We start from the raw sequence: 27,879 nt of genomic DNA, 5'->3' as shown, positions 1-27,879 counted from the left end.
GTGTGTCTTGGAGTGCGCGTGTGTCTGTTTAAGGGAGGGTGCGTGTGTGTATGCAGTGTGTGTATGTGCGCATGCGTGAGTGTAGAGTGTTTGCGCAAGGGAATGAGGCAGGAGAGGGGCACGGCGCCGTGCGCGCTCACGAGGTCAAAACCGAGCAGATCTGCGCTCGTGCACCCTCTCCTGTCCACATTCCCAAAAACGGGTAGCAATAGTTGTCGAAGCACACTGCAATCAATGCTTACGCATTGAATGCAGGTCGTGCTTCGACCTAAAAAGAGGCCTGGACCATGTATCCTTCTCCATACACCCTGATCTGTTTCAACTCAGACTTCACCCCAGCACTGGATCAGGGAGCCTTTGCTAAATGGCAATATGGGGTATAGATTGATAGTAGATATAGGTCATCATGGCAAAATTAAATCCTTGATATGTCATCTTGATTCAAAGATACCAGAAACATAACAACAGTGATATTGACAGCTGCAGCATTGGGTAGTGCAATCCGATAGTAAACTAGCTGCAACAAGAGATAAGACAACCCTGAGAAATTACTAGCCTGACTTACCTTCCTAAGGGGACTAATATCTAAACTATACGCAATTCCGATGAACATGAACACTGCTTCTAGATGTGCTTTTTAGAGCAAGTGGGTGAGAACACTGAACAGATGGATTTCTGTCAGAGAATTGGAAGGGCTATGGACAGATGTCCACAAGACCTGGGCCTCCATTAAAATGATTTTTTTTAATTATAAACTCCTTTATGCTTGGCACTTTTCCCGATGTCCAGCCGTATGTGCAGGCGACAGTGTGATCAGACGGTTCCTTCATCCACATTTATGCAGAATGAAGAATGAGAATGCATACACTTGCAACCCATTTGGTAGGTGGCACCCAAGGCCCTTCAAGAAATATTTATTTCCTCTCCATTTCACTCCCACTTTATTTTACTATCTCCGAAACCCTAAACTTAAATGTACAATGCATGCCAAGGCATTAATTTGGAACTGTTGGCAGGCAGCAAATCAACCATAGCAATGTGGTGGAAGAGGAGAGACCCACCATCGACCAACCACTGGTGTGGACGCCTTGGACACTGTAGAAATAAATCGCCTGATTTGCAATGTTAACAGGAAGCACTTCGCATTAGAGGCGTGCAAGACTCCAATAACTGAACTTGTCAACACACCACCAGAACACAATGTGCCCACCACAACTACATGCTTTCGTTATTATTAGACAAACTGCAATCAAACGCATGTTGCAAGGAGAATCATAAAAGGGCACTGAAACTCATGAAGGAACTGATGGGCCACCGATTTGAGGTGTGACTTATTAAAGCCTGATGCTTAAATACTTATCTATCTGGATGGGGGGGGGGGGTGAGTTTTTGCAGCAGGACCATTGTTTTGTTTGGTTTACCAAATTTGTAATTAAAAAACACTCATTGACAAATAAATACTGTGTACATATGATAACTGTGTGATTCCATAACAATGTGAGCATTAATAAAATCATGTTTAAAAAGAAAAATGTCGCAGTATACACACTTCCAAATCTAAACACTAGATGTAGGAATAATCCACAGAATCTGAATCTAGAAAAGCTTTCTGGCTGCAAAACCACACATATGATTTGATATTACCCTGTTAAACAGATTCTGCTTCATGAATTACAAAATGTAAGGGAAGTGGAAAACATAAGTTCCATCATTCTCGAAGAATCCACAATGTGCTCTGAATAAATGCATGCACGGTCAAAGACTCTGATCCCCACAAACACGAGACAAGCACAGAAATATAAATAATGATTCTAGAGCTTTAAGCAACATCTATCTCACTAAATAGTGCACAGAGATGGTTCCTCTTGCAAATCTCAACTTTATTGCATCTGCAACAGCTTAAAATAAAGTATACCTATTCACATATTTTTTTCTACAGAAACACAAAGAGGCGGAGGTACGTTTGGGCCATTACTATTGTGCAATTTTGCTTTCAGATTAAATCTATAAATTAGCAATTGAACCAATATATTTTCTTTTAAGTTTGAAAACAACTTTCATTTGTTCAGATAACATACATAGTACATGTATAGCACATTCCTTCTCGTCTCCCCGAGAATATTGATGGTAGAGTTTTTTGTTAAAGAAGGGGAAAACATCAGAAATAAATGCTAGATGTGTACGAGCCAGAAAACACATTTGACCAAACTCATCAAAATCTTTTCTGCACATTAACTAACATATAAGCTAAGACATTATTAGAGAAAACGCACATTACAGGTATTGGAAACAACTACTGACAGTTTTAATAAATAGGTTTGAAATGAGCCCAAATGTTGTACATTGCAAAGGAAATAGTTCAAGTGATAAAAGTTTACTGCGGTAAAGGAAAACATTCACATAAGTTTCAAGTTTTTCTTTTTGTAAACATGAATTTCATAGGCTAAATATAAAAAAAGAATGAGATACTGAACTTATGATCTCTACAGTAGGTCCAAACAATTTAGCTGAATAAGCACTAAGGGTATTCCAGTTTTAAAATTAGTTGAAATCTACTAGTATGGAACTGTAACCCAAACAATTATGTCATTTTTTTTTAAATTCACGGGAAAAAAGTACTACATATCGGGACAATGCAATAATAAAAAATACAATAAAAAAAAGGACAAAATGTAACCTATATTAAGTTTACCTAGCAGAGCCAACAGGGTAAAAAAAAAAACAAGTACGTATCAATATCTATACCTACTGAATGCTTGCAAGATATCTTAATTTTCTAATAGCCAACAGTAATTTGTTGACTATTCATATATCATGAGAAGAAAACACATTAATGGAATGTCTTCCAATGTTCGCTGAAGGCTGGTCAATGATTTGCCCAAGTACATACATCAACAACTATTAACAGTATGATAAATAAAAAAATAAGACAAAGGAAACACATTCAATGTGTTAATGTATTAAAAACAAATCAAGATTTTGAATTTTAAAATTGTATAATCACCCTAATTTAAAATAAATAGGAAAAACTTTTTATACATAATTACATGGTATGGCATTCTCAATTTGACAATGGTTAATAGTAAATAAAAATACAAATAATTGTATTTAGGATCAGCAAAACTCTTTCAAACATGGTTTATTGAATGCTCACTCCACTATGCTCTGTACTACTAGAAAAAAATAAAAACAGAGGTGCATTTTGTTTGTCTCCAGTGTAGGACATGTACTATCCATGAAACTGAAGTCTTACTGATATCGTATGCCATACACACTTTTGTTACTATAGCAGAGTAGTAGTCAGAATGGCAAAAGGAAAAACAAAGAAAAGAAGCGTTATATTTGTGACAATAAAAAGAGTACAAAAACTAACCTGTCCTTAATTTAAAAATGAATTATGAATACAATGAAGATCCAGAGAGGTTTTTGTTGTACTTGGATATCTTATACTGAGGATACTGTAACAACCATTGAGCACAGTCCAACATTTTATGTCAAACGTTGACAAATGTTAACCATTTGCGCCTGGGAACCAAATCATGAAGTTGACAGCCTGCTGGAGGAGCAAGTTGGTTACGTTTGCTACTATTTTACGTTGCTAACAAGTACCCTGCTCCTCTTCCCTTTCCAAATTTAACCAACGCTAATACATAATAGTCCACTTAACCTCTCCATAATCTAAAACAAATTGTCAGTGGTTTTCCTTGGATCAGCACTAAGATTAAATGCTAGCATCCTTGTTTCACACTGTTAACTTATGTTGAAGGAAAGGCTCTCTTCAGTCAAAATGGATAAGTGGAAAAGTTCTGTCTTGTGTTGAATTGAAGATTTCCTTATTTTCGATCCTCCACGTACATCAAATAATGACTGCAGTAGAGAAGTGGGATGAAATGTCCTTTTTTTTACCGTGGCCGATTCTTTAGCAATTCTTTGGTTAGTAAAGTAAAGCACCATGATGTTTTCCATCGGGAAAATGAATTTCCAACTGCTAAACTCCTATCAATCATATTGTGTCTCTTATCTTGAAACCAAAAAAGGGCAGTTATCTGATGTGAAAGTAATTTCCAAAAGGACTACAAATTTGCCATGCTTAGTTAACCACTGACATACTTTCATTTTATGCCAAGTAACAGCAGGTTGCCACCTTGCTTCATGTCGACTGGGCACTAGGTGTACAGATCAGTGATTTCACTTCACACCAGAACACATCTGGAATCTGCAGTTTTAACTTGCTTTGGCATACAGTACCTAATTAGAATTTATGACCGAAAAGCCCAGGACTGGAAATTTGCTCTCCAAATGTAACTCACATCGGTTTTTATACTCCTGGGGCCACTCACATAGAAACCACCAGCATGCTTGCACAATTATTTTTCAGATTCACTTTTCACTGTAAAACGAGGAATATTTTCAAATCCTTCTCCCAAAGAAACGAAAACAGAAAGCTGCTAAAATAGCAGTATAGCACCATGGACAGAAAAAATAAACGACAAAAAATACCTAACAGTGGAATCTTAAAATGGTTTAAAAGGCACCTCAAGCCCTCAGTGCATGGGGGCTTGCATGTCACCCAAGGACGCATTCATAAGGCAATGGATTGAACAGATGGGCCACCAATGTACAGCACCAAGTAAAAATCTAACTAAGCATTGTGGCTGTATCTTAAACTATAACTCATATAGAAAGGTGAGTAGAATGTAGTTGGCCCTCCCTTTTGGCGAACCTTCATGTTTTACATTGGAAGTAAGATGTAGCAGAACATTAAATATCCAAAGGCTAATGTTGGAGATTTGCCTGGAGCACCACCTAATTTAGTTTAATTAGATAATGGAACAGATGTGGTAGGAAAAGAGGAACAATCAAATGTTGAGAATAAAAAGAAAAAGAATGTGTCTTTGAGTTGATATTTCGTATGCATTCCTAATCATTCTGTGGCATATGTTTGTAAAATGTACAAATATGCTTCAGTTATCATGAATATAAATAAGCATGAAATTGTCTTATAGAAAATACAACTGAACATTATAGACTGTCCTCTGCCTGGGGAAGAGGACAATAAGGAATTATTTATGGAAAAGGAAACAACAAAAAGGAGTTATCAAAAGGCTGCGGCATACACTGTGAAAAAGGGAATAAAGAAAAACTGGAAGAAAAACAAATGGCATAATTCAAAATGAATTATACAAAAGTGCATAGTTTTAGAACATGGACCAGCATTGACTTTTCATTTAGCGACATTTTGTGGCGGGTTTGCATGAAAGGAAGCAGTTGGCAAATCCCAGGGTTGGACAAATCCTGGTTAGCAATAGAAAACTACAAGCGGAACTAAGAATAGGTATGTGCAAAGGATTGTTATGTTACAGCCCTCAATCATAACCCTGTCGCATTTCATAGCTACAAACACAAATTTTCTAGCTCAAAAGTATATTATATTACTATTTACATATTTAAAATATAGGCTGAGTCTTTCTTTTTATATCTAAAGGAGCAGGGGAATCTTAATTCCACCAGTTAGCAGGTTCAGCCATTGCACTACGTGGTTAAGCAGTGACTTATGGCACTACACTATCAGTTGCATTGGTTAAAAGGAACGATGTAGGACTAAGATGAGTGTTTTCTCGATTTCACTAAATTAAACCCTTCTGCAGAACAAGTACATAAAAATATCTTTTTTATCTGTTAAACACATTTTTAACATTAACGTCACGGTTAGTTTGTCAGCTCTGGCATGTGCAGGAGATAATGATTATTGTCCAGTAATGCTATCCCTTTTGACACATCAGCGATCACAATGTGGTCATAAAACCAAGGGTGGGCGTGATCCAAGACAAAGTAGACATCAATATGATTTCAAATCAAGTGTTAGTTATTCTTTTCCCACCAGCGTCAAGGTTGTCCTAGACCGTAGTGACACAGTAGAGTTTCACATGGTGAAATCCGCAAAGCTTGCCTTCCTCCATTTACATGTTATAGGCTACGTAGATAGGATCGAGCTGGTCAGCCAGAAAACTGTCCCTAAGGTGCATGCGTTGCTTCTCTCCTCGAGAATTGATGGGTATGACCCCAGGATCCACCACCACCACTACTCCAACAATTAAGTAATGTTCATCTAGGACCACATTTGTGACCAAGGGCACCAAGTCCAGGGCTTCCTGCTCCGAGCCACACAGTTCGACCACCACTACTAGCAGGTTCGTCCACGTGAAGACAGCACTAAAATTAAGGAAAACAATGGAAAAATCAAAATCATCCAGAGACAACAAAGATTGGAGGTATTTTTACACACCATTTTCCAGAGTACCTCTTTTTTCCAAGTTTAAAAAAATTACACTGAATCGAAGAGAACACTATCAGAAACTGGTGTCGGAGGAAAATACCTGTCATTTATTGATTATTTCCTACAAATATTATTTTTCTCAGCCTCTTGAGAACTTCCAATGAAAGGTGAAGACTTCTTACTGAATGGAATCCCAACACCTGATACTATTTAGGGATTTCAAGTGGTAATACTGCAAGAAGAAAACTAGTGTACACAAATCAATAGGTACAGTTTTTTGAGGCCTTTATTCTGCACTTCTCCATTTAGCAATTTTACTAGTTACAGATTTTGCACCCCTAAGTTAATCAAACATATTGTGATTGTTTAATAGCAGATGTATGAGTTACTTACCTTCGGTAACGATGTATCTGGTAGAGACGATTCTAGCTGCAGATTCCTTCACGTAGTATTATCCCCGGGCGTGAGACAGGATCCGGAAAATCTTTTGCCACAGCATCCCTGCGCACCGGGGAACGGCATCATGCGTCTCCGCCCAGGCGTTGTCCGCATTCGTGACGTCAGCAAGGTCACACAAGTCCCACCCCGGCACGCCTACGTCAGTTTTCTTCGGAGAACTTTGCCGCGCCACAACGCGGAGCCAGCTGCAAAACTGTGGAGTATAGGAACAGTGTGCGAAAGAGCAGAAAAAGTGGAAAAAGGAATGGTGAGGAACACCATAAAGAGCAGTGCCAGGCACTGCAGTACCCAAAGGCAGGGAAAACAAAATAAAGAACAGAGCCCAGCCCTGAGCAACAACCCTGCCAGGACGGAGATAGCCCACCTTTGAGACAAAGAACATATGTAAAAATATCATAACATGTAGCAGGACTACAACCCCAACCAAAAACAATGAAGGTAAATCAGTCTGGGACAAACCAGGAACGGCAAGACTCCAAGACAGCCCCATCACAGAGTGTGACAACCGTCATAAGGAACAAAGGGCAGAGGCACAGCCAAAAGACCCCAACCTAGAGGATAGCAGAGGGCCCAGAACCCTAGTAGTAAAGGGGGAGGAGGGGGGGGGTGGAAGGAAGGCCCCAACCTGGAGCAACCAGAGCATAAGGGCACCAAAGAACCTATAACCTATCCTCCAATATGCCAAAGGGGGAGAAAAGGGAACAAATAAACAGGACAAACATCCTGTCATAAAGAGGGAAAGAATGTACTCATAGAAGACACAGCCGCCCACAGGGAGGGGAGTGCAGAAGACCAAGTCCTCGCAGAACGGGGAGGAAGCGTGGGCCGTGAAGGAATCGGCGGCTAGAATCGTCTCTACCAGAAACATCGTTATCGAAGTTAAGTAACTCGTACATCTGATAGAGACTACTAGTCGCAAGTTCCTTCACGTAGAATAGATACCCTAGCCATACCCAAGGGGAAGGAGGGTCTGCGAGAGGCCTCAGCAGCCTGGTCATAAAAGAGGGTCCCACAGGGGCCGAGTCCCAAAGACAGGACGAGGAGCCCCATCCCTCAGGTAAAGGAAACCCCGCAAGCAGAAGACAACCAACCCCAAAGGGGATGCGGGAGAAGAGAAGAGACAGCCCATCCTCGCTCAGCAGAGGAAACAAGGCAAGGCGAAAAGGAGGCTAAAGCACACCACGCCCATACACGACAACAAAACGTTCACCCAAGGCCAAAGGAAGAGGAGCACCGAAGGAGAAGAGCAACCTAGAGAGTCCAAGGAGAAGAGGCAAAGGCAAGACTTCCTCCACCGGAAACACACCCAGCGAAGGGGGCAGCCGAGCCTAACACAGCCAGAAGGCAAAGTCCAGACAGAACGGTGTAGTCCACAATAAGCAGGCGGAAGCCGAAAAAGGGTAACTCAAGGTCACCCAGGAAGAACCTTCCAGCGCCCTGCAGGGACAGACTGCACCCAAAAAGGAACAAGAACTCAGAGACCATCACATCGCACAGGGAGGAGAAGTAGAACTGAGTGCAAGGCTTACTGGAAGAAGCGAACAAGGCAAGGATGACTGTCCCACCAAAGCGCCAAGTAGGCACAATGGTGCAGAAAAACAGTAGGTCAGCACCAGCAAGTGCAACCAGACGCCAAGAGCACCGTGGGAGGATGCTCTCAGGGCAAGCCAGACGTCAGCCGATGACCGAGAGCCAGAAAGCGAGAAGGGTCCGGACACGCTCCAGGGAGGAGTCCGCACCCACAGTCTAAAAGGAAGTGGTACCAGGCAGAACCAAGACACCCGGCTGCAGACAGCAGGCAAGACCAGGCAACAACAGCGCAGTGACCCCAGAGAGGGACACCCCGGTCGCAACTCAAGCCCTCCCAATCCATCAGCAAGAGTAGTGCATCTGCAACATACCTTAACACCACCCAAGGAGAACAGAGGCCCAAAGGCAATCACAACAATCAGGACAGAGCTATATAATAGCTACCACTGCCCCACAGCGCTATATAAATACAAACTTTTTTTCCTCCTCTATCCTTCTGCTATCTTTCCAAATCCAAATAACTGACTAACCTATCCACCACTTAAAATGTACTTGCATGTTTCACTATACTAATTCAACACTAATCCTCTATGGGTCCCGGAGTAGCGTGCTACCCACCGAAAAAGGGCTTCGACGCCTCGTCAGGGGTAGGAAGCGCTATATAGATGCAATTACAATACAATACAATACATAGGGCATGTTACAAGGGAACCTCTCGTGAACAAATGTCAACAGAGAATACCTGTGGAAAAACCCGCATAAGGCTTGTGAAGCAGTCAGAGAGAAAAACCAGCAGGCCTAGTCTCAGGGCCAGCGTGGTGTAGAAAACCCAAAGCAAAAACAAACAGTCAAAAAGGGCTTGGCCAGCAGCCAACAAAACCACAGTCCCAACAAGGAAGACTTGAGTGGCCATGAAGCACACAGAACACACAACTGGGGAGGCCCACCCCAACGGAAGAACACCTCCAAGAACCAGATCAACTCACAGGTCATGGAGGGGAAAGATGAGGAGGAGGAGGACTTAGCCCCGCCAAGAACCTCCGAATGGCCGAGTCCGCAGGGGCATGGAACAAAAGAGCGCCAATCCAAGGGAAGGTCCACCAGCTGTTCCAGAACATTCTCCGGGAACACATGGTCTCAAAGCCAGGCAACCGAAGAAGCCATGGCACGACCCGGCACGACCCAGCACCTCCGAGATGTCCAGAGCGGAGCGAAGAATAAACGCCGCCAGCTCCCTGCCATCCAACACATGGTGCCTCAGATCAACACAGGTACCCTCCTGAGAAGTGGCAGACATACAGGACTCCGCCGATTACCACAAACAAGAAGTGGCCGTAGCCAGGAGACACAGCGTGTTAAGGGCCAGCAGAGCCGCACTGGTTGAGGCGAACATATTGCGCCCCCAGGAGTCCAACCAGCGGGCCTCCCGTGACGGGGGAGACAACAGCTCCTCGGTAGGTGACGGCTGCAAGCTAAGATGGCCATCCCCCAAGCCAACTGGAGGGAGGAAGGGCCAAGTCCGGAAAGAAGGAAGAGGGACCGAGGAGTAGGGGACCTGCGGCTCCTCTGGCGAAGACCGCGGCCACGGAGTGGAGCCGCCCTTAGGCGACGCCGGGAAAAAGGCCACGATGGGTCGGCCCGTCTCCGGGGAGGATGACAGCAACAAGCGTCGAACCTCTGGAGAAGAGACGTCCGAGGACGAGTCAACGACCAGACACCGTCCTGGTGCCATAGAGTCTGCAATCTGAGGCAGTACTTCGTCGTCCGACGCCAGGGGAGATACCGGAACGTCAGGAGACCGGGGCTGGGCCGGAGCCCCGGCGGCGAAGGAGCGGTGGCGGTAAGACACCGGCCTGACCTCCGACGAGGCAGCCGCCTGCGTGGAGGAACAAGAGGGACCCGGGGAGGGACGAGGAGTCCCCCTCCAGCCTCTACCCATGACGGGACGAGAGGGGCCCTCCGCCGACCCCTGTGACGCCGCCAGGTCCAGGAGCCACCGAAGTGGCGTTACCTCTGCCTCAGACAAGATCGACGCCTGTCCAGAGGACCAAGAGGGGCTCGGGGTGCGACCTGAGCCCCGGCAACCTCCTGCGACACACCACAGGGACTCCCGCGGGCGTTTGCGGCGTATCAGAGGCACCGTGGTCCGAAGGAGGGACACCAAAAGGGCTGCACCACATCCTCCGAACCTGGATATGAGCCAATTGGCGCCGGCAACGCCACGTAAGCCCCCGCACACTACAAGGGATCCGCTGACGTCCCAGGGGGGAAAGGAGGAGGAGGAGAAGCCAGCAAGGCCTGCAAAGCCGCTGCATATGGCTCCATCTGGGCTCGAGTCACCCTCACACCGGGAAACGGCAGATAGGTGGACGACACGTGGGGCCACACCACCCGCGGAAAGCCCGTGCCCTCAACAGGGTGGGAACCGACCCTTGGGGACAAACTGCGACGCTTACCGACAGGTGAGCGGCGCTCCTGTGACCTCGGAGAGGGGCGATGTCGAAGAGGGAAGTAGCGGGTTCGAGAACCCTCCGCAGGGGCCGGGTGGAGTGATGACGCCGACCTGGACATGCGGGCCGAAAGAAATTTCATGCGGTGCTCCCGCCGGGACTTTGATTTCAGCTGCTGGCACGCCTCACAATCGGTGGAGTCGTGGTGTTCCCCCAAACACCACATGCAGATGGGGTAAGGGTCCATCGCCGACATCAGGCTTCCACAAGATGAGAACATCTTAAAGCCCGAAGGCATTCGCACACTGTCCCCACACACACGCAATAGGGTAAAGGGAAAAGGTCTAAACAGGCCCAGAGCACGATCCGGATCCGTGAAACACGCGGAAAAGGTAAAAACTGACATAGGTGCGTCGGAGTGGGACTTTTTGTGACCTCGCTGATGTCACGCACGCGGACAATGCCTGGGCGGAGTCACGTGATGCTGCCCCCCCCCCCCCCGGTGCGCAGGGACGCGGTGGCAAAAGATTTTCCAGATCTAGTCTCACGCCTGGGGATAATTCTACATGAAGGAATCTGCGGCTAGTAGTCTCTACCAGATATATTATATCTATATACTTTCATGTGTGCATGCTTCATTCCAAATCCAATCACTGCAAAGTTGTGATTGTTTAACATTGTAATGTAAAAGATAGTGTAGGAAGCTGGCTGAGATGTATTGTGTAACGAGTCCAGGGGTTCCCTTATTAGTCACAGGGACTTGCTATGGCAATCCCAAAGTGCTCTGTTAGAGGTTAGTGTGGTCGAGCAACCTCACACTTAACAGAGGAGTGCAAGACATCTGAAAATACACACAATGGTCAATAAATGAGACAAATGACTCAAGAAGGCGATCCACACCGATTTATAAAAAATAGCAAGCATCTTTATATATGTTTAGGCATTAGAAGAAAATCGTTCAGGTAATAAATACCTTTCAGTTCAAAAAGTGGACGGTGCAATGTTAACCTATGGAAGGAAAATCTTATGCGGTATACCAGTTCGTGTCAACGACTTAGGGGACCCTCCCTTCTCCAGGAGTTAAGGTGAGTGGTGGGCAAGGTCCAAGGCAGAACTGACAGAACACCACCAGCGGCACTAGGGCAGCCGGGCGCAGAGGTGCAAAACAGTGTAGGGTGCCAATGTTACCTTATGGAGAAAGGTCGCGGAATAAATAGGCTGCAGGAGGAGACCGAGAGACCAGTCCGGTAAAACCAACAAGTAGCTTTGGTTCTTGCGAGGTTGGTGGAGGTGGGGACACTTTTGGTTCTCTTCTCCTCTGGACTCTGGGTTCAGAGGGTCCTTGGGTTGTCCATTTTCTCCATGCGGCAAGATTTGCCGTCAAGAGGGCCTGGCGGCAGGCGAAGTCAGGGAGTTCACGAGGAGTCACTTCACAGTGGACTGGATACCTTGAGGGCTTGGGGACCACACTGACACAATTGGCCCATTTCGACATAGGCTGGGGAGCTCGGTTGCAGGGGCGCTTAGCTGCATCGGGTTTTGAAAGGGCCGGTGATCCTTCTTTTGCTGTCTGCAGGATGCGTGGGACATTTCCGTTGTCCCTCAGGAGGTCTTGGTTCCTGGAGAAAGTACTGGCAGGTCTACTCGGCTTTGGGTACTCAGCAACTGCAAGACAAGTCGACTTTTGGTGCAATGGGCGAAGTCAGAAGGCAGGCTGGCAGGGTTAGCGCCAAGTCAGTTTCTGGGTCTTCTGTTCTTGCTATGCGACTCTTCTCGTCTTTCTTCAGGTCGTCAGGATCTGCTCTTCTGGTGCAAGGGCTCCCTAAATGTAAAATGCTACTTACCAGTTTGCATCTGTTCTAGGCACGTAGAGCTGTAGATTCGTATACTTGTGCATAGATCGCCATCTGGTATTGGGCTCAGATGTTTGCACTTTTTTTTGTCTTGGAAGACTTCTTTTGTAGTCACGAGGTAGGTGACTTGTCCTTAGGACCATAGTGCGCATGGCATCAAATCCATCTCCAGATTGTTTTGCCATGGAGGGTTATGATGGAGTTAGTAAGAAATAGAAAAGGAGGTCCATGTGTAATGTATCTAAGTAAGATAGTTTTGAAACTAATAGATGTATCCGGGGAGGCGTACAAGAATCTACAGCTCTACATGCCAAGCACAGATGCATCCTGGTAAGCAGCCTTTTCCGTTCGAGGCATATGAGCTGTAGATCGTATACTTGTGCATAGACTACACAGCAGTTACCTCCTTAGAGGTGGCTACCTGTATCTGTTGCACTGGTTTGAAAACGTGTTCTTAATACAGCCTGGCCCACACTAGCTTGTTGTTTTGCTTGCACGTCTACACAATAGTGTTTTGTGAACGTGTGTGGTGTAGACCAAGTTGCTGCTTTGCAGATGTCAACTAGGGGAATGTTGTCTAAGAATGCCATGGATGCCCCTAGTTTATGTGTGGAGTGAGCTCCAGGGGGAATGGTTAAGGTTTGTTTGGCTTTAGCATAGCATATTTGGATGCATTTTACAATCCACCTTGCAATCCCTGTTTTTGAAATAGGATTGCCTTTATGAGGTGGAGAGAAAGCCACAAAAAGTTGTTTAGTCTTTCTAAAGGATTTTGTTCTTTCTATGTAGTAAAGTATTGCACTTTTTACGTCCAGCGTGTGAAGAGCCCGTTGTGCTACTGAGTCTGGTAGAGGGAAAAACACTGGGAGTTCTACAGACTGGTTAAGGTGTAAAGCAGAGTCAATTTTAAGTAGAAATTTTGGGTTGGTCCCAAGAACCACTTTGTTATGATGGATTTGGAGAAATGGTACTTGTATGGTTAATGCCTGGAGTTCACTGACTCTTCTGAGAGAGGTGATGCAATTAGGAAAACTACTTTACAGGTGAGAAATTGTAATTCGCATTTATGCATCAGTTCAAATGGGGGACCCATGAGCCTGGTAAGTACCACATTTAGGTTCCATACTGGAGAGGGTGGAACCCTAGGTGGCATTATTCTTTGAAGTCCTTGCATAAATGCCTTGATAGCTGGTACCCTAAACAAAGACAAATGTCTGTTTTGGAGATAGGTTGCTATTGCCTCAAGATGTATACGCTAGGTTGCATTGTTTTAGATGCAAAAGGTAACAGCTGATGTTTTGAATGGAAGTATCTAGTGGGTTGATTTTGTTATTTGTGCAGTAAATTACAAATGTTTTCCACTTTGCGGCATAGCAAGCTCTGGATGCCTTATCTGTCCATGGTTCTAAGTGAGAAGCTTGGGTGAGAGGTGTAGCTTTTGATGAGGAACTACTGATAGTTCCAAGAGGGTTGTGAACCATGGTTGTCGGGCCCATGTTGGAGCAATTAGGATCATTGTGAGGCAATGCTGTTTGAGTTTCCGAACCACTAGCGGAATGAGTGGGAGACAAATTTGCCTGACCAGTTCATCCATAGGGCATTGCCTTTGGACAATGGGTGTGGATACCTGGATGCAAAGCTTGGGCATTTTGCGTTTTGGTGTGTGGTGAATAGGTCTATTTCTGGGTGGTCCCACATTTGAAAGAATGGAAGCAGAACTTGAGGATGAAGTACCCATTTGTGGATCTGCTGTTCTTGGCGACTGAGTAGATCCGCATTTTGATTGTGTACTCCTGGGAGGTGTTCTGCAAGGAGATATATGTTTTGAGGAATGGCGCATCTCCATATGCTTTGAGCTAGGTGTGAAAGCTGGAGAGAGTCCCCCCCCCCTGTTTTTGTATATAATACATTGCTGTCATGTTGTCTGTACGGACTAGGACAGCTTTGCTTAAACGGTGGATATGAAAAGATTTTAACGCTAGGAAGATTGCCAACAATTCCAGGTAATTTATGTGGAATTGTTTTTGTTGAGGGGTTCATATGCCCTAATAGTATGGGTCTGAAGATGAGCTCCCCAGCCGGTGAGCGATGCGTCTGTCTATCTATCTGTGGAACCGGGTTGAGGAACGGCCGCTCTTTGGAAAGGTTTTGTGTGTTCCACCACTGCAGAGAGCGATGGGTGCGGTCGTCTACCAACACCAGGTCTGTTAGCTGACCTTGAGCCTGGTTACACTGACGTGCCAAACACTCCTGTAAGGGACGCATTTGAAGTCTTGCATGAGGGGCTTTGAAAATGCAAGAGGCCATCATCCCAATTAATTGCATGAACACTCGCATTGGTAGTGAGTGTTGAGGTTGAAATGTTGCTATTAGAGATGGTAGTGTGCTTATCCTGACTGGGTTGGAGTATGCTAGAGCTTTTGAAGTGTCTATTATAGCCCGTAGATACTGTTGTATGTTGGATGGTTGGAGCTAAGATTTGGTAAGGTTTACCTTGAATCCCAAGGTGAGAAGAAGTTGGATTGCTTTGTGTGAGTGTGTTGCACACAGCTGCTGTGTGACTTGGCTTTTATGAGCCAGTTGTCCAGATAAGAAAAGACATGAATGTGCTGTCTTCTTAAGTGGGCTGTAAATACTGCAAGGCATTTGGTGAAGACTCTGGGTGCTGTAGTCACCCTGAATGGGAGGACTTTGAATTGGTGGTGTTACCATCCACCACGAACCTGAGATATTTTCTGTGAGCAGGGTGAATGGGAATATGGAAGTATGCGTCTTTTAAATCCAGAGTGGAGAGAAAGTTGCTCTGTTGAAGTAATGGGAGCACCTGTTGGAGAGTGAACATATGGAAGTGATCTGCCTGAATGTAGAGGTTTAACGGTCTGAGGTCCAATATGGGCCTGAGAGATCTGTCCTTTTTTTTGGAATTACGAAATAGAGGGAGTAAACCCCCATGCCTTGGTGAGGCAAGGGGACTGGTTCTTTTGCATGTTTTTGTAATAGAGAGAGAACCTCTTGCTTGAGAAGTGTTAGATGTTCCGAGGACATTGGACGTAGTCTGAGAGGAATGTTTGGGGGTGGGGGGACGAGTAGAGGTGAGTTCCAGGCAGTACCCATACTGGATAATTTGTCTTACCCACCTGTCTGTTGTGCTTGAATTCCAGACAGGTAGGAACTGTGAGAGACGTCCCCCGACAGGAGTGGGATGATCGGGGGGAAGTGCAGGGAAGTCACTGTTTGGTGGTAGGGGAGGTGCAGTTATTGTTGCTGCGACCTCTTCCTTTACCATTGTTGCCTCTGTAACCTCCACAAAAGTGTCCTTTGGAGGACCTTTGAGTGGGGATTTTGTAGGAGGAAGAGGGATGTTCTGAGCCAATTGTTTCGGAGCCAGCTCTGTAGAAGCAGCGGCGAAAAGAGCCTCTAGGGGGGAATTGAAAGGCCCCTATGGACTTTGAAGTTTCTGTATCTTTTTTTCATCTTTTCTAAAGATGTGTCAACTGAAGGCCCGAAAAGATGCTCTTGATCAAAGGGCTGATTTAGGATAGCAGATTGCACCTCCTGTTTGAATCCAGAGACCTGGAACCAGGCGTGCCTGCGCAACAAAACGCCAGTGTTAATGGCGCGGGATGCGGTATCAGCCGCATCAAACGCACATTTATTTGAGGTGTTTGTGATCAATTTCCCCTGTTGTATAAAGTCGTTGGCCTTTTGTTTGTACTGGTCAGGAAGGTGTTGCATGAGCTGTACAATCTCTTCATAGTGGGCCCTGTCATATCTGGTCAATAAAGCTTGGGCATTGGCTATCCGCAAATGATTTGCAGCCTGGGACGCAATCCGTTTACCAGATGTGTCTAATTTTTACTCCTTATCAGGAGGGGCGGTGTCGCCTGTAATCTGTGAGCTTGCCTTTTTACGTGCATTAGAAACCACAAGAGAATCCAAAGGGATTTGGCCTTTAACGTAAATTGGGTCATTGGGAGCTGCCTTATATTTTGTATCTATCCTGGTGTTGAGAATCCTGGCTCTGACAGGGTCTGTAAAAACTTCTGGGGTATGTCTGAGCATGCTTTTTAACATTGGCAGGGTGTGTGTGGACTTTCAAGTTGAAAGTCTTCCTCTAAGGGATCAGAAGTACGAGTTACTTACCTTCGGTAACGATGTATCTGGAGACGATTCTAGCCGCAGATTTCTTGAAGTAGAATTATCCCCAGGCATGAGACTGGATCCGGAAAACTTTTCTGCCACAGCATCCCTGCGCGTCGGGGGATAGCACCACATGACTCCGCCCTGACGTCGCCCGCATTCGTGATGTCAGCGAGGATACATAAGTCTCACCCCGGCGTGCCTACGTCCGTTTTCTTCGGAAAACATTTCCGCGCCACAACGCGGAGCCATCAAAAACGAAACCCTGAGAATACTGGAACAGTGTGCGAAAACCCAACTATACAGAAGGGAAAGATATGAAAGGTGAGGAACAGAACCATCCAAAATAGTGTAAGGCACTAAGGCACCAAGTTATGGAATGAGAGAATAGAGCACAGCTACTGCAAGCAAGCCTGCAACCAACAGAACGGCCTCCCTGGAGGCAGAAAGCATGTGAAAAAGGGCACAGCAGACAAAGAAGTCTGCAGCCACCGCCCGGAGCCAAGAAGGGGTCCATGGCCAGAAAGGAAGAGCAATGACAAGTCATCCCCCAACAACACCAGCGGGAGGGGGGGTCCCCTAAAAGAACCAAGGGTCGAGACACAGCCAGGGGACCTCAATCTCAAGGACTGTAAGAGTCAGAAGTGTAACAACACAAGGAAGCTGGGCACAAACGAACCATACATTGAAGATCAAATGCATGGGCACCGAAGCACCCAGGCTTTCGTCACCCAATCACCAGAAAGAAGGAATGGAGCAACAACAACCACGCGGGCATCCTCCTAGGGAGGGAGTAAGAAAAAGGAACTTGCAGAAGAACGCGGTCCTGAAGCAGGCGAGTGCTGAAGACCTAGAAGGGTCTTCGCAGAAACGGGGAGAAAGGGCGGGTCGTAAAGGAATCGGCGGCTAGAATCGTCTCTACCAGATTCATCGTTACCGTAGGTAAGTAACTCGTACATCTGATAGAGACTACTAGCCGCAGATTCCTTAACGTAGAATAGATACCCTAGCCATAACCAAAGGGGAGGAGGGTCTGCGAGAAGACCTCCATCACAGACGAGCACAAGACACCCAGCAGGGGACCAGTCACGGGGACAGGGAAAAATAGCCCCGTCCACCGCAACAGGGGATGAGTCACAGGCCTTAAGATGAAGAGAACCTCCGCAACGTCGAAGAACACCTGCCCAATAGGGGATGTATTAAAACGACAAAAAAGGGCAATCCCATCCTTCACCAACAGGAGAAGCAAGGGTAAAACGAAGGAGGCCAAAACACCTCAAGCCCAGTCAACATACCAGGGACCTCCACCAGAAGCCGCAAGGTACCGACAACACAGAGGAAGAAGAGGCACCTACTGACTCCAAGGAGAAGAGGCAGAAGAACGGCAAAGCCCTCGACCGGGAAACATACCCAGTGACGAGAGCAGCCGAGCCCATCACAGCCTGAAGACAAGACAGAACGGTGCCTCTGCAATAAGGCAGGCGGAAGAATAAGAATGAAAGTTCACTATGGCCCGCAGGACAGAAGCAGGAGCGCCAGGGCCCACGCCAAGGCCTCCGGCCACAGAACAGAAGAGCAGGCGGGGCAGCCAGCCGCTGACAACGTTACGAAACTAAACGCCCGGACCACGTCGGGCTCAAAACAAGGGCAAGGCCAGTAAATCATCCTGAACGACCCCTAAAGGGGACCACCCGGACAGAACCGATCCACGAAGCAGTGTGATCAGCTGGAAGAGAAGAAGAGAAACAATTAGGATGGACCAGGCCGTCAACACAGGAAACGGCAGGCAAAGGGCAAAACAACGCGGCAAAACGCCGTAGACGGCCTAGCCATGCCCCAGTAAGGGCCAAAGACCGCACCATCGTAATACAGCCACACCAGGAAGGGCGACAAACCCGCAAGGAGGAGTCCACACCCTCCCCGCGTAAGACAGGGCTATACAATAGCTACATGTACCCCACATAGGGTAGGACACGTCCCAAGAAACCATGGGAACCAATCTTAGTGAAAAAATAATAGCGCATCAGAGGACAAAATCAGACTTGCGGCAGAAACCACAGAAGGCTTAGTAATCAGCCAGAAAGTACAGGCGCACCAACAAAGGGGGCTGGACCTACAGCCAACTGAAGAGAGGGGCCAACCAAGGACCCCGAGGGCACAGTAACCCTCACAGAAAGTGAAACAGCCACTCCCAATACCAGGAGCAAGTGGGATAACGCCTCCCACCAAGATCCGGAAGATCAGCAAACCAACTTACTGAGGAGTAGAAGGAGGAGGACGGAGCCCCGCAAGAAGACGCTGAATGGCGGAGTCTGCATGAGTATTAAACAGCAGGACCCCATCAAAAGGGAGGTCGACCAGATGCTCTCTAATATTTTCAGGAAAAACAGCATTGTGTAGCCAAGCATGGCGACAAAGAGCCACAGAAGTGGCCAAAGCACGGCCAATAGCATCGGCAATATCCAAAGCCACACGAAGAATAAACGCGGCCAACTCTCTACCATCCAACATATGGCCCCGCAGATCAGCACGGGCACCCTCATGAGAAAGAAGGCCCTCCACAGAATCCCACAGGCTAGAAGTAGCCCTGGTCAGCACACACAAAGTGTTAAGCGCGCTCAAGGCAGCACTGCAGGAAGCGAAGACATTACGTCCCCATGAATCTAACCACCGGGCCTCCTGAGACGGAGGGAACAACAAAACAGGCAAACACGGAAAGGCATTTCGCAGTAGAGCACCTTGAGTAGAAGGGTGAAAAGAAAGACAGACCGGGTTATGCGGAGCAGGACGATGGCGGTGCAGTGGTGCCTGAGGCACTGGATCACCCGTGGCAGGGCGCCCCCATAAGAGAATTATGGAGTGACACTTCAAAAGGAAGGAACGACCCCCGTCCACCAGAGCCCTAGTGGAGAATCTCCAAGAGGTTGCCTGTAGGAAATGGAGTGACAGGTTCATCCATCCTCAGAATATCAGCAGCCGTGGAAATAGCTCGAACAAAGGCAACACTGGCCTCAGCAGGACGCCGCGGAGGTGAAAGCAATTCCTCCGTGGGTGACAGTTGCAGACTGAGCCGCCCATCCCCAAATCCAGGGAGAAGTGGCCAGCCCCGGCATAGAGGAGGATCCACACAGGAACGAGGGACCTGTGGGGCCCTCAGGGGAAGGTGGAGAGGCCGGTGGAGAAGCCAGCCGCGAGCCACGTAAAGAAGGGTTCGAGAATTTTGGCGATGGGGACGGCGAAGAGCCTTCCCTGGAAGATGCCGGTGAAAAGGCAACTACATGGCGCCCTGTCTCCGGGGAGGAAAACACCAAGATGGCAGACCTCAGGAGACGAAGGGATCTCAGGAGACTAATCCAGAACCCCGCACCGGCACGGCTCCGTGGAGTCCGCCATCAGCGCCTGATCAGCGTCGACCGGCACCAGACTGGGACTCCGTGGTGCCGGGCCAACTCCTGCCACCACGTGCTCTCCAGGACAATGGGGCGAGGCCGACACCGGACTGGCGACGGGGCAGTCGCCCACGCCGAGGACCGAGAAGGACTCGGGAAGGCACCCCAGGCCCCGGCCTCCACCCACGACTCCACCCAAGCCAGGGAGGAAGGCTCCTGGCGTCGAAACGGGCCCGGCTCAACCTCTGGTGAGGCAGCCGCCAGCTCAGAGGATCGAGGGGCGGGGCTCGGGGGCAAGCCCGGAGTCCCGGTGATCACCTGCGATGCCACAGGGAGCCCCGTAGGGATTTGCGGCGAGGCAGGGACGCTAGGCGCCGAAGAGGGGAGCCCCGAAAGACCACACCTCAACGACACCACTCTCCTACGACCTGGAGCCAAAACCTTCAGCACCTGAGCCACCGGCGACTCCGCGGAAGTCCCCGGGCGAGGCAAGGGATTTGCGGACGTCTCAGGCGGTGGAGGAATGGCCTAAGAAGCCTGCAGAGCCACAGCAAAGGCTGTCATTTGAGCCCTAGTCGCCACCGTGCCCGGAAACGGGGGTAGGGTTGGCGACAGGAGGGGGCGCCCGCTCCGGGGAAGACTGCGCCCGCCGCGTAAGGAGGACAGGGCCTTGGAGACAAACTGAAGGACCTACCAGCTGGTGAGCCACGCCCAAGGGCCCGCGGCGAAAGACTGACACAGACGAAACCGGTGACTCCTTGCCACCGAGGTAGCGGACGGACGCTGGGACGACACTGTCCTGGACAAGCGCGCCAACAGCAACTTAATCCGGTGCTCCCGCCGTGATTTAGGCTTAAGGTGCTGGCAGGCGTCGCACTCCTCCGAGTCATGGTGCTCACCCAGGCACCACATGCAAATTGGGAGAGGGTCCGTCGCCGACATGGGACGTACACAGGAGGTACACGTCTTGAAGCCAGAAGGCCTTCGCACACTGCTCCAATATCGCCAAAGCGTGAAAAAGAAGAGAAGGCCTGAAAACAGGCCAGGACACAATCGGGTTCTGCGTTGCACGCGGAAAAAAGAAAAAACTGACGTAGGCGCGCCAGGGTGGGGCTTATGTATCCTTGCTGACGTCACGAATGCGGACGACGTCAGGGCGGAGTCACGAGGTGCCGTCCACCTGGCGCGCAGGGATGCTGTGGCAGAAAAGTTCTCCGGATCCAGTCTAAGGCCTGGGGATAATTCTACGTTAAGGAATCTGAGGCTAGTAGTCTATCAGATTGTAATTGTACCCCGTGCTATTGGGCAGCCCTATTTAATAATTGGTGGAACCCAATATTGTCATCTGGTGGTGATGGCCTAGATAGATAGAGGTTCGGGTCATTGTGTGGGTCGGGATCTGTGTTGTAGTCATCCCAAGGGTCTACGTCATGTGGGATGGTATGTGCATCATCATCCCCATGTGGCTCTATATTTGCTCCCCTGTCAGTATGATCATCCTAGGTATCTGATGTTTGAGGTGAAAAAGTATGTTGTGGGAAGTGAGGTGGAGAAATCAGAAGATTCGGATCAACTGGAGGAGGAGAAGGAGGTGGGGAGGTGTTAGTACTCATCTCCTTTCGCTTCAAGGGTATTTCAGACTCCTCTGAAGTGTCCAGTTTCCTCTTTTTGGGTCAATAAAAAGAGTCTTTTGTTTTGGATCCGAAAAATCTGGTACCTGTTGTGTGGGTAAAGGGTCTTTTTTTCAGTGCCGAAGGTTTTGAATCAATGTTCTTTGGACCGAGTTTCTAAGGCTTTCTGTGGGGTTTTAGTCTCCTTAGGTTTTGTTATAGGAGTTTGAGAGTCCGAGACTTTTTTTCGGCTCAGACAATTTTTTCGGCTCCGAAGGGGTACCATTTAGTAGGGACCTTCAGAGCTAAAGGTTTTGCCAATTGGGGGAAACACTTACACAGTTTTGGGAAAGAGCTCTGGCACTGGAGAACTGGTCAGCAGGAACACAGTGCACTTCCAGTTGAAATCACATCAGTTACCAGCCAAAAAGTGGGGGTGACCATGTAAAAAGGGCTACTTTCCTACAGATGCACAAGTTACTACTTGTGTAACAATATATCTGTAAGAGACATTAGTTAGTGATAGATTCCTTACCTTTGAATATCACAAGGCGTCAGACTGGATTCGGAAAGTTTTCTTCAGCAGTATCCCTGCGTGTCGGAAGGTGGGGTCGTGTGGTTCTGCGTCCGTCATAGGCGCCGAGATGACATCACAGACTACTTAGGCGCCACCCATGCACGCTGACGTCAGTTCTGTACACGACTTTCCGCGCCAGGAACGCAGAGCCATGCAAGAAACTGACCACTGGTGCCACGAAACTAGGGCCCTGAAAGGGATGACCGTAACCCTAGAAATCAGTTCGCAGAACGGGGAGGACTGGTGGGGCAGTAAGGAATCTATCACTAACTAATGTCTCTTCCAGATATATTGTTACACAAGTAGTAACTTGTACATCTGAAATAGACACGCTAGTGATAGATTCCTTCCTTAGAATAGATACCCCAGTAATACCAACCCCGGTGGTGGGTCTGCGAACAAAGATCACACCAGAAAGTCACGGAGAACAGAACGGCCAAAGAAGCCGTCCCTCCAGACCCGACTGTCAAGGCAATATTGCTTGGTAAACATGTGCAGCAAGGCCCAGGTAGCTGCCTGACAGATGTCCTGCAAGGGGACGCCGCGTCCCAAGGCAGTAGTGGCTGCCATTGCCCGGGTAGAATGGGCACACAACCCCACAGGAGGCTCCTTCTTAGCCAATGAGTAACAAGCTTTGATGCACAGAACGACCCACCGAGAGATGGTCCATTGTGCACGGCCAGACCTTTTTTTGGGCCCACGTAGCCAACAGAAAGTTGTCATCCACCGGGAACTGTTGTGTGCGCTATAGATAAAATGAGAGCGCACATTTTGGGTCCAGACGGTGGAGCCTCTCTTCCTCTTTTGAAGGATGCAGAGGCAGAAAGAAGGAGGGCAAAGTGATGGTCTGCCCGATGTGGAAGGGCGTGACAACCTTTGGCAAGAATGAAGGACAAGTGCTTAAAACCACCTTGTCCAGATGAACAGAGAGAAAAGGAAGTTTAGAAGAAAGACTGGAGCTCACTCACTCACTCTTCTGGCAGAGGTGAAAGCTACCAGGAAAGCTGTCTTTAGAGAGAGAAGACGTAGGGGACAGTTATGGAGCGGCACAAAGGGAGCGCACATCAGAGAGGTCAAGACAAGATTTAAGTCCCATTGAGGCATTATGAAAGGCACGGGAGGAAACGTGTGTAATGCCCTTCAGGAAGAGATTAATAACCGGGGACTTAAAAAAAAAAGGCTGATCTGGAAGCCTTAGAATGGCCGAAAGAAAGCCCCCGATAGTGCCCAGAGCAGAGCCCTGCTGGGCCAAAGAGAGAAGGAACCGAAGGACCTCGGAAAGAGGGGCAGAAAGGGGATCCACAGACTTTGTTGTGCACCATGCCACAAATTTGTTCCACCTGCAGGCGTACACCGTCTTAGTGGAAGAACGCCTGGCTGCCAGAATGACATCACAAAATTCAGGAGGAAGGTCGAAAGCTGTCAACTGTCGCCGCTCAATCTCCACGCATGGAGGTGGAGGCTGGACAGGTTCGGGTGGAGGACCGTCCCCTGCTGCTGCGACAGAAGATCCTCCCGAAGAGGCAGTCGGATCGGGGGATCGATCACCATGCTGAGTAGCTCGGGATACCAGTATCTTCGTGCCCAATCCGGAGCCACAAGGATGACTTGGGCCTGGTCGCGCCAAATCTTCTTTAGCACCCTGGGCAGGAAGTGGTATAGGCGGAAAGGCGTACAACAAATCGCAGCTCCACTCGTGACGAAAAGCGCCGCCGAGCAAGTGGCGCCTTGGAAATTCCAACATGCAGAACGCAGAACTTATGACATTGCGCGTTCTTTTCGGTAGCTAACAGATCTAACCAAGGCTCTCCCCACTGCAGAAAGAGACCTTGCACCACATCCGAGTTCAGCCGCCATTCGTGATCCATCATGAGTTCGTCCGCCCTGGTGTTCAGAGAACCTGCCAGGTGTTGAACCACCAAGGTAAGGCCTTGATGTTCCAGCCATGTCCAGAGGCAAGCCTCCTGACATAGGGTCCATGACCCCACCCCACCCTGTTCGTTGCAGTCCCACATGGCGGTGGTGTTCTCCATGAACACCTGCAATACACTTCCCCGGACAGAGGGAAGGAATGCCAGAAGGTTGATGTGGAGCCGGGACACCGCCAGAGACCAGAGGCCTCTGATCTCCGTCTCTCCCATCTGCCCGCCCCATCCCAGGAGGGACTCATCCGTCACCACTGTCTCCCCGGTTGGGGAGGTTAGAGGTATCTGCTATTGACCCAATCGCGATTTGTGAGCCACCACTGCAACTGTTGTGCAGTGCCCTCTGAGATCTGGACGTAATCGGGCAGGATGCCCTGATGCTGTGCTTACTGGAACTTCAGGTACCACTGCAGAGCCCGCATATGCCATCTGGCATGTTGCACTAGCAGGATGAAGGAGGCCCAGGAGCCGGAGGGTCATCCTGACTGAAACCCGGGATAGAGGCTGAAAGATTGGAATCATAGCCTGAATATCCCAGACTCGCAACTCGTGAGGATAAACCCGAAACTGTATCGAATCCAGAACCGTTCCGATGAAGGGGAGCTTTTGAGAGAGGACTCGGTGCAACTGCGGCACGTTGATAGAGAACCCCAGCAAATGCAGGAGGTCGGACGTAGTCTGGAGGTGGGAGCAGACTGCCTGGGGCGAGCCCGCCTTCAACAACCAGCCGTTGAGATAGGGCAAGACTGGAACCCCTGATCTGCGCACATGAGCTGCGATCACCACCATCACTTTCGTGAACTTCCAAGGGGCACTGGTAAGGCCGAAGGGGAGCACGGCAAAGTGAAAGTGCTCTTGGCCTACCGTAAACCGCAGGTAACGCCGGTGGGCCGGCAGGACGGGGATATGAAAATACGCGTCCTGCAAGTCCAATGCTACCATCCAGTCTCCAGGGTCGAGGGCAGCCAAGACCTGAGCTAGAGTCAGCATCTTGAACTTCTCCTTCCGGAGGAAGCGGTTGACATTCCTGAGGTCCAAGATGGGACGCAGGCCCCCTTTCTCCTTCTTGGGATCCAGAAAGTATTGGGAATAACAACCACGTCCTACTTCTGGCTAGGAACGTGCTTGATGGCTCCCTTGGCCAAGAGGGCCGTGACTTCCTGCTGGAGAAGCGCAAAATGGTCCCCTGACATGCAGTGGAACTGAGGTGGCATGGCTGGAGGGGCAGACTCGAAGGGGAGGGAGTAGCCCCTTTGGACGATTTGCAGCATCCACCTATCCGAGGTAACAGAACGCCAGTGAGGAAGGTGATGGCGAATCCTGCTGCCCACCGGTATGGGGTGTGCCCCAAAGCTCGGACTAGGAAAGCTTTGAGGCGGATGCTGTGGGATCGGAAGTGGACTGACACGCACGCTGGCCCCCTGTCCCACCGCAGCGGGAACCACGTCCGCGCAGAGGTTGGTTCTGCGCAGGCTTCTAGCTGAACTAACATGTCGGGCGCCCCTTCCGTGGCCATGAAAGGAACAAAAAGCAGACGTGGCTGGGAGGGTGGTGCAGAGACTTGGCCGTAGCCCAGGAGTCCTTAATGCTCCAGTGCACTATCTGCCTGATCACCAAACCGGCGAGCACCTTTAAAGGGCATGTCCATAAGAGAACTTTGTACATCCCCTGAAAAACCAGTTGACCGCAACCAGGTGGGGCTACTGTGTAAATCACCCTACCCAGTGAGTCTGCGGTGTCCAGTCCACACCTGATGGCGAACTTTGCTGCATCTTTCCCCTCCGCAACAGTTTGGGAAAGCACTGTCCGAACCTCCTCCAGACACTGAGGCAGCACCTGCGCAACCATGTCCCACACAGCGTGGGAAGAGCGGCCCAAGAGGCATTCAGTGTTCACCCACCACAGCCCTAAGCTGGCAGATGAAAACAGTTTCTTGTCGAACTGTTCCAGCTTTTTGGATTCCTTATCCGGCGGAGCGGTAGGGAATGCGCTTTAAGAAGTGGAGGCCTGGATGACCAGGCTCTCTGGGGTGGGGTGGGCGGACAGAAAAGCAGGGTCACCCAGGGCTGGCCGATGGCGCCTTGTCACATTCTTATCCACGGGGACCCCAGTGGGTGGTCTAGACCAGGTGCCCATCAAGACGTCAGTTAGGGCCTCATTGAGAGCTTGCTGCCGGCTGAAGCGCCTCGGTGAGGAGATTGGTCTTGAGGGTCACTGTAGGCAGATCAAGGTCAAGGGCTTCAGCTGCTCCACGGAGCACCACAGTGTATGTGGCGCCCTCCCCTGCCACAGCAGGAGTAGAAAGAAACCGAGGGTCAGAGGAGAGGTCAAGGTCACCGGCATCCTCTAGCTCTTCTGTCCATTCCTGTTCCGACCCGCACTGCCATGAGAGAGGGTCCTCAGACCGCTCCCAGTCGTGCCCTTCCTCCACTGCCCGTGGAACAGGCTGCAGAGGTGGGGGAGGGACAGGGGAATACAAATTGTCGACCGGCGCCGGTCTGGCTCCGTGTCGTAATTAGGGTCCCAACCAGAAGAAAAATTGTCCGGGAACCTGGGCAGGGGCGGTGGTGGAACGAACGAAACCCACTGCGGCTCTGGGGCCGAAGCCGCCGGCGGAGTGCCCTGCGGCGCCGGGGGCGGAGCTGCCGGCAAGGGAGGGTCCTCAGCTGGGATCGTCGGGCCCGAAGGCGCGCCAGAGGGATCCCGAGGCCTGAAAAGGCAGTCCATGGCTGCAAGAAAATCTTGCACCTGGGCAGGAGTCGCCGACGGACCCGGATAAGGTGTGTAGGCCGTGGGACTCACAGGCTCCAAAAGGTGCCGCAGGGATGGGACCCCCGGCCCCCTCGTCCGCGTCCGGAGACCGACGGGGGGGCGTAGGAGAGCAGAAACACTTCTTCGACTTTTTCTTATGACGTCTCTTACCTGATTACGAGTGTGAAGACTTCGACCCCAAGGAGCAATGATGATGGTTCTGCGGTTGGGCCATCGATCAACCCCTGGACCTCGAACGGCACGAAGACGACTGCCGGGCCTCCAGCAGCTTACGGGACCGCTCCCGTAAGGCCTTCGGAGCCATGGCCAGACTGTCGGAACATGACCGGGAGTCATGGTCGCGCTCCAGACAGTAGAGACAGATGCCATAGGAGATGGCCACTGACATCGTACGGCGACAGGCCCCGCAGGATTTAAACCCAGGCATCCCTACATGGCACCAGGAGTCAAAGACTCAAAAAAGGAGGAGACAAAAAGTCTCAAAAGTATAGTCAAGGGGGCGTGGCTTGCGGCCAACCAAGATGGCCGCGACCTAGTGAGGCTCAGAGGGTGAGACCGACTCCCCCGATACATCCGGCCAGTTATCCTGCTTGAACATTGTCCCGCAGTGCATATCTCCGTGGCGGAGGTGAAGCGGAACCAGGCGATCCCTCTCTGAGGCCCCTACGACCTTGGAGCACGAAGTAACGTCGGAAGGGAAATTGAGGCCTCTGCCCACGTTTCAGGCACCGGCCTCGATCTTGGCGACAACCCGGCGGGTGGACGCCGCGGCTGCCACGGCACGGAGGCGGCACAGATCTAAGCGCCGACACTAAACGACACGGACGACTGCTGCGGGCGGGGACTGCCGGCGGATGGTGCGAGGTGAAGGTCCCCCCCGTGTGGATAGTGAAGACT

At 49.5% G+C, this 27,879-nt stretch overlaps 1 protein-coding gene across 1 annotated transcript in view; it reads right to left on the bottom strand.

Moving 5' to 3' along the window:
* Positions 1 to 1,859: 1,859 nt before the first annotated feature.
* Positions 1,860 to 27,879, bottom strand: part of DIP2B (DIP2 acetate--CoA ligase B (putative)) — an 805,292-nt gene continuing 779,272 nt past the window's right edge. Inside the window, exon 38 of the mRNA XM_078688921.1 lies at positions 1,860 to 6,213. Within this exon, the coding sequence (XP_078545047.1) occupies positions 5,961 to 6,213 (253 nt within the window). The 3' untranslated portion in view covers positions 1,860 to 5,960. The remainder of the gene's footprint in view (positions 6,214 to 27,879) is intronic.

Source organism: Lissotriton helveticus, chromosome 1_1 (genome assembly GCF_964261635.1).
Source record: "Lissotriton helveticus chromosome 1_1, aLisHel1.1, whole genome shotgun sequence".
Lineage (NCBI taxonomy): Eukaryota > Metazoa > Chordata > Amphibia > Caudata > Salamandridae > Lissotriton > Lissotriton helveticus.
The sequence above is the reverse complement of the archived record's forward strand: the minus strand, read 5'-3'. Positions and strand labels throughout refer to the sequence as shown.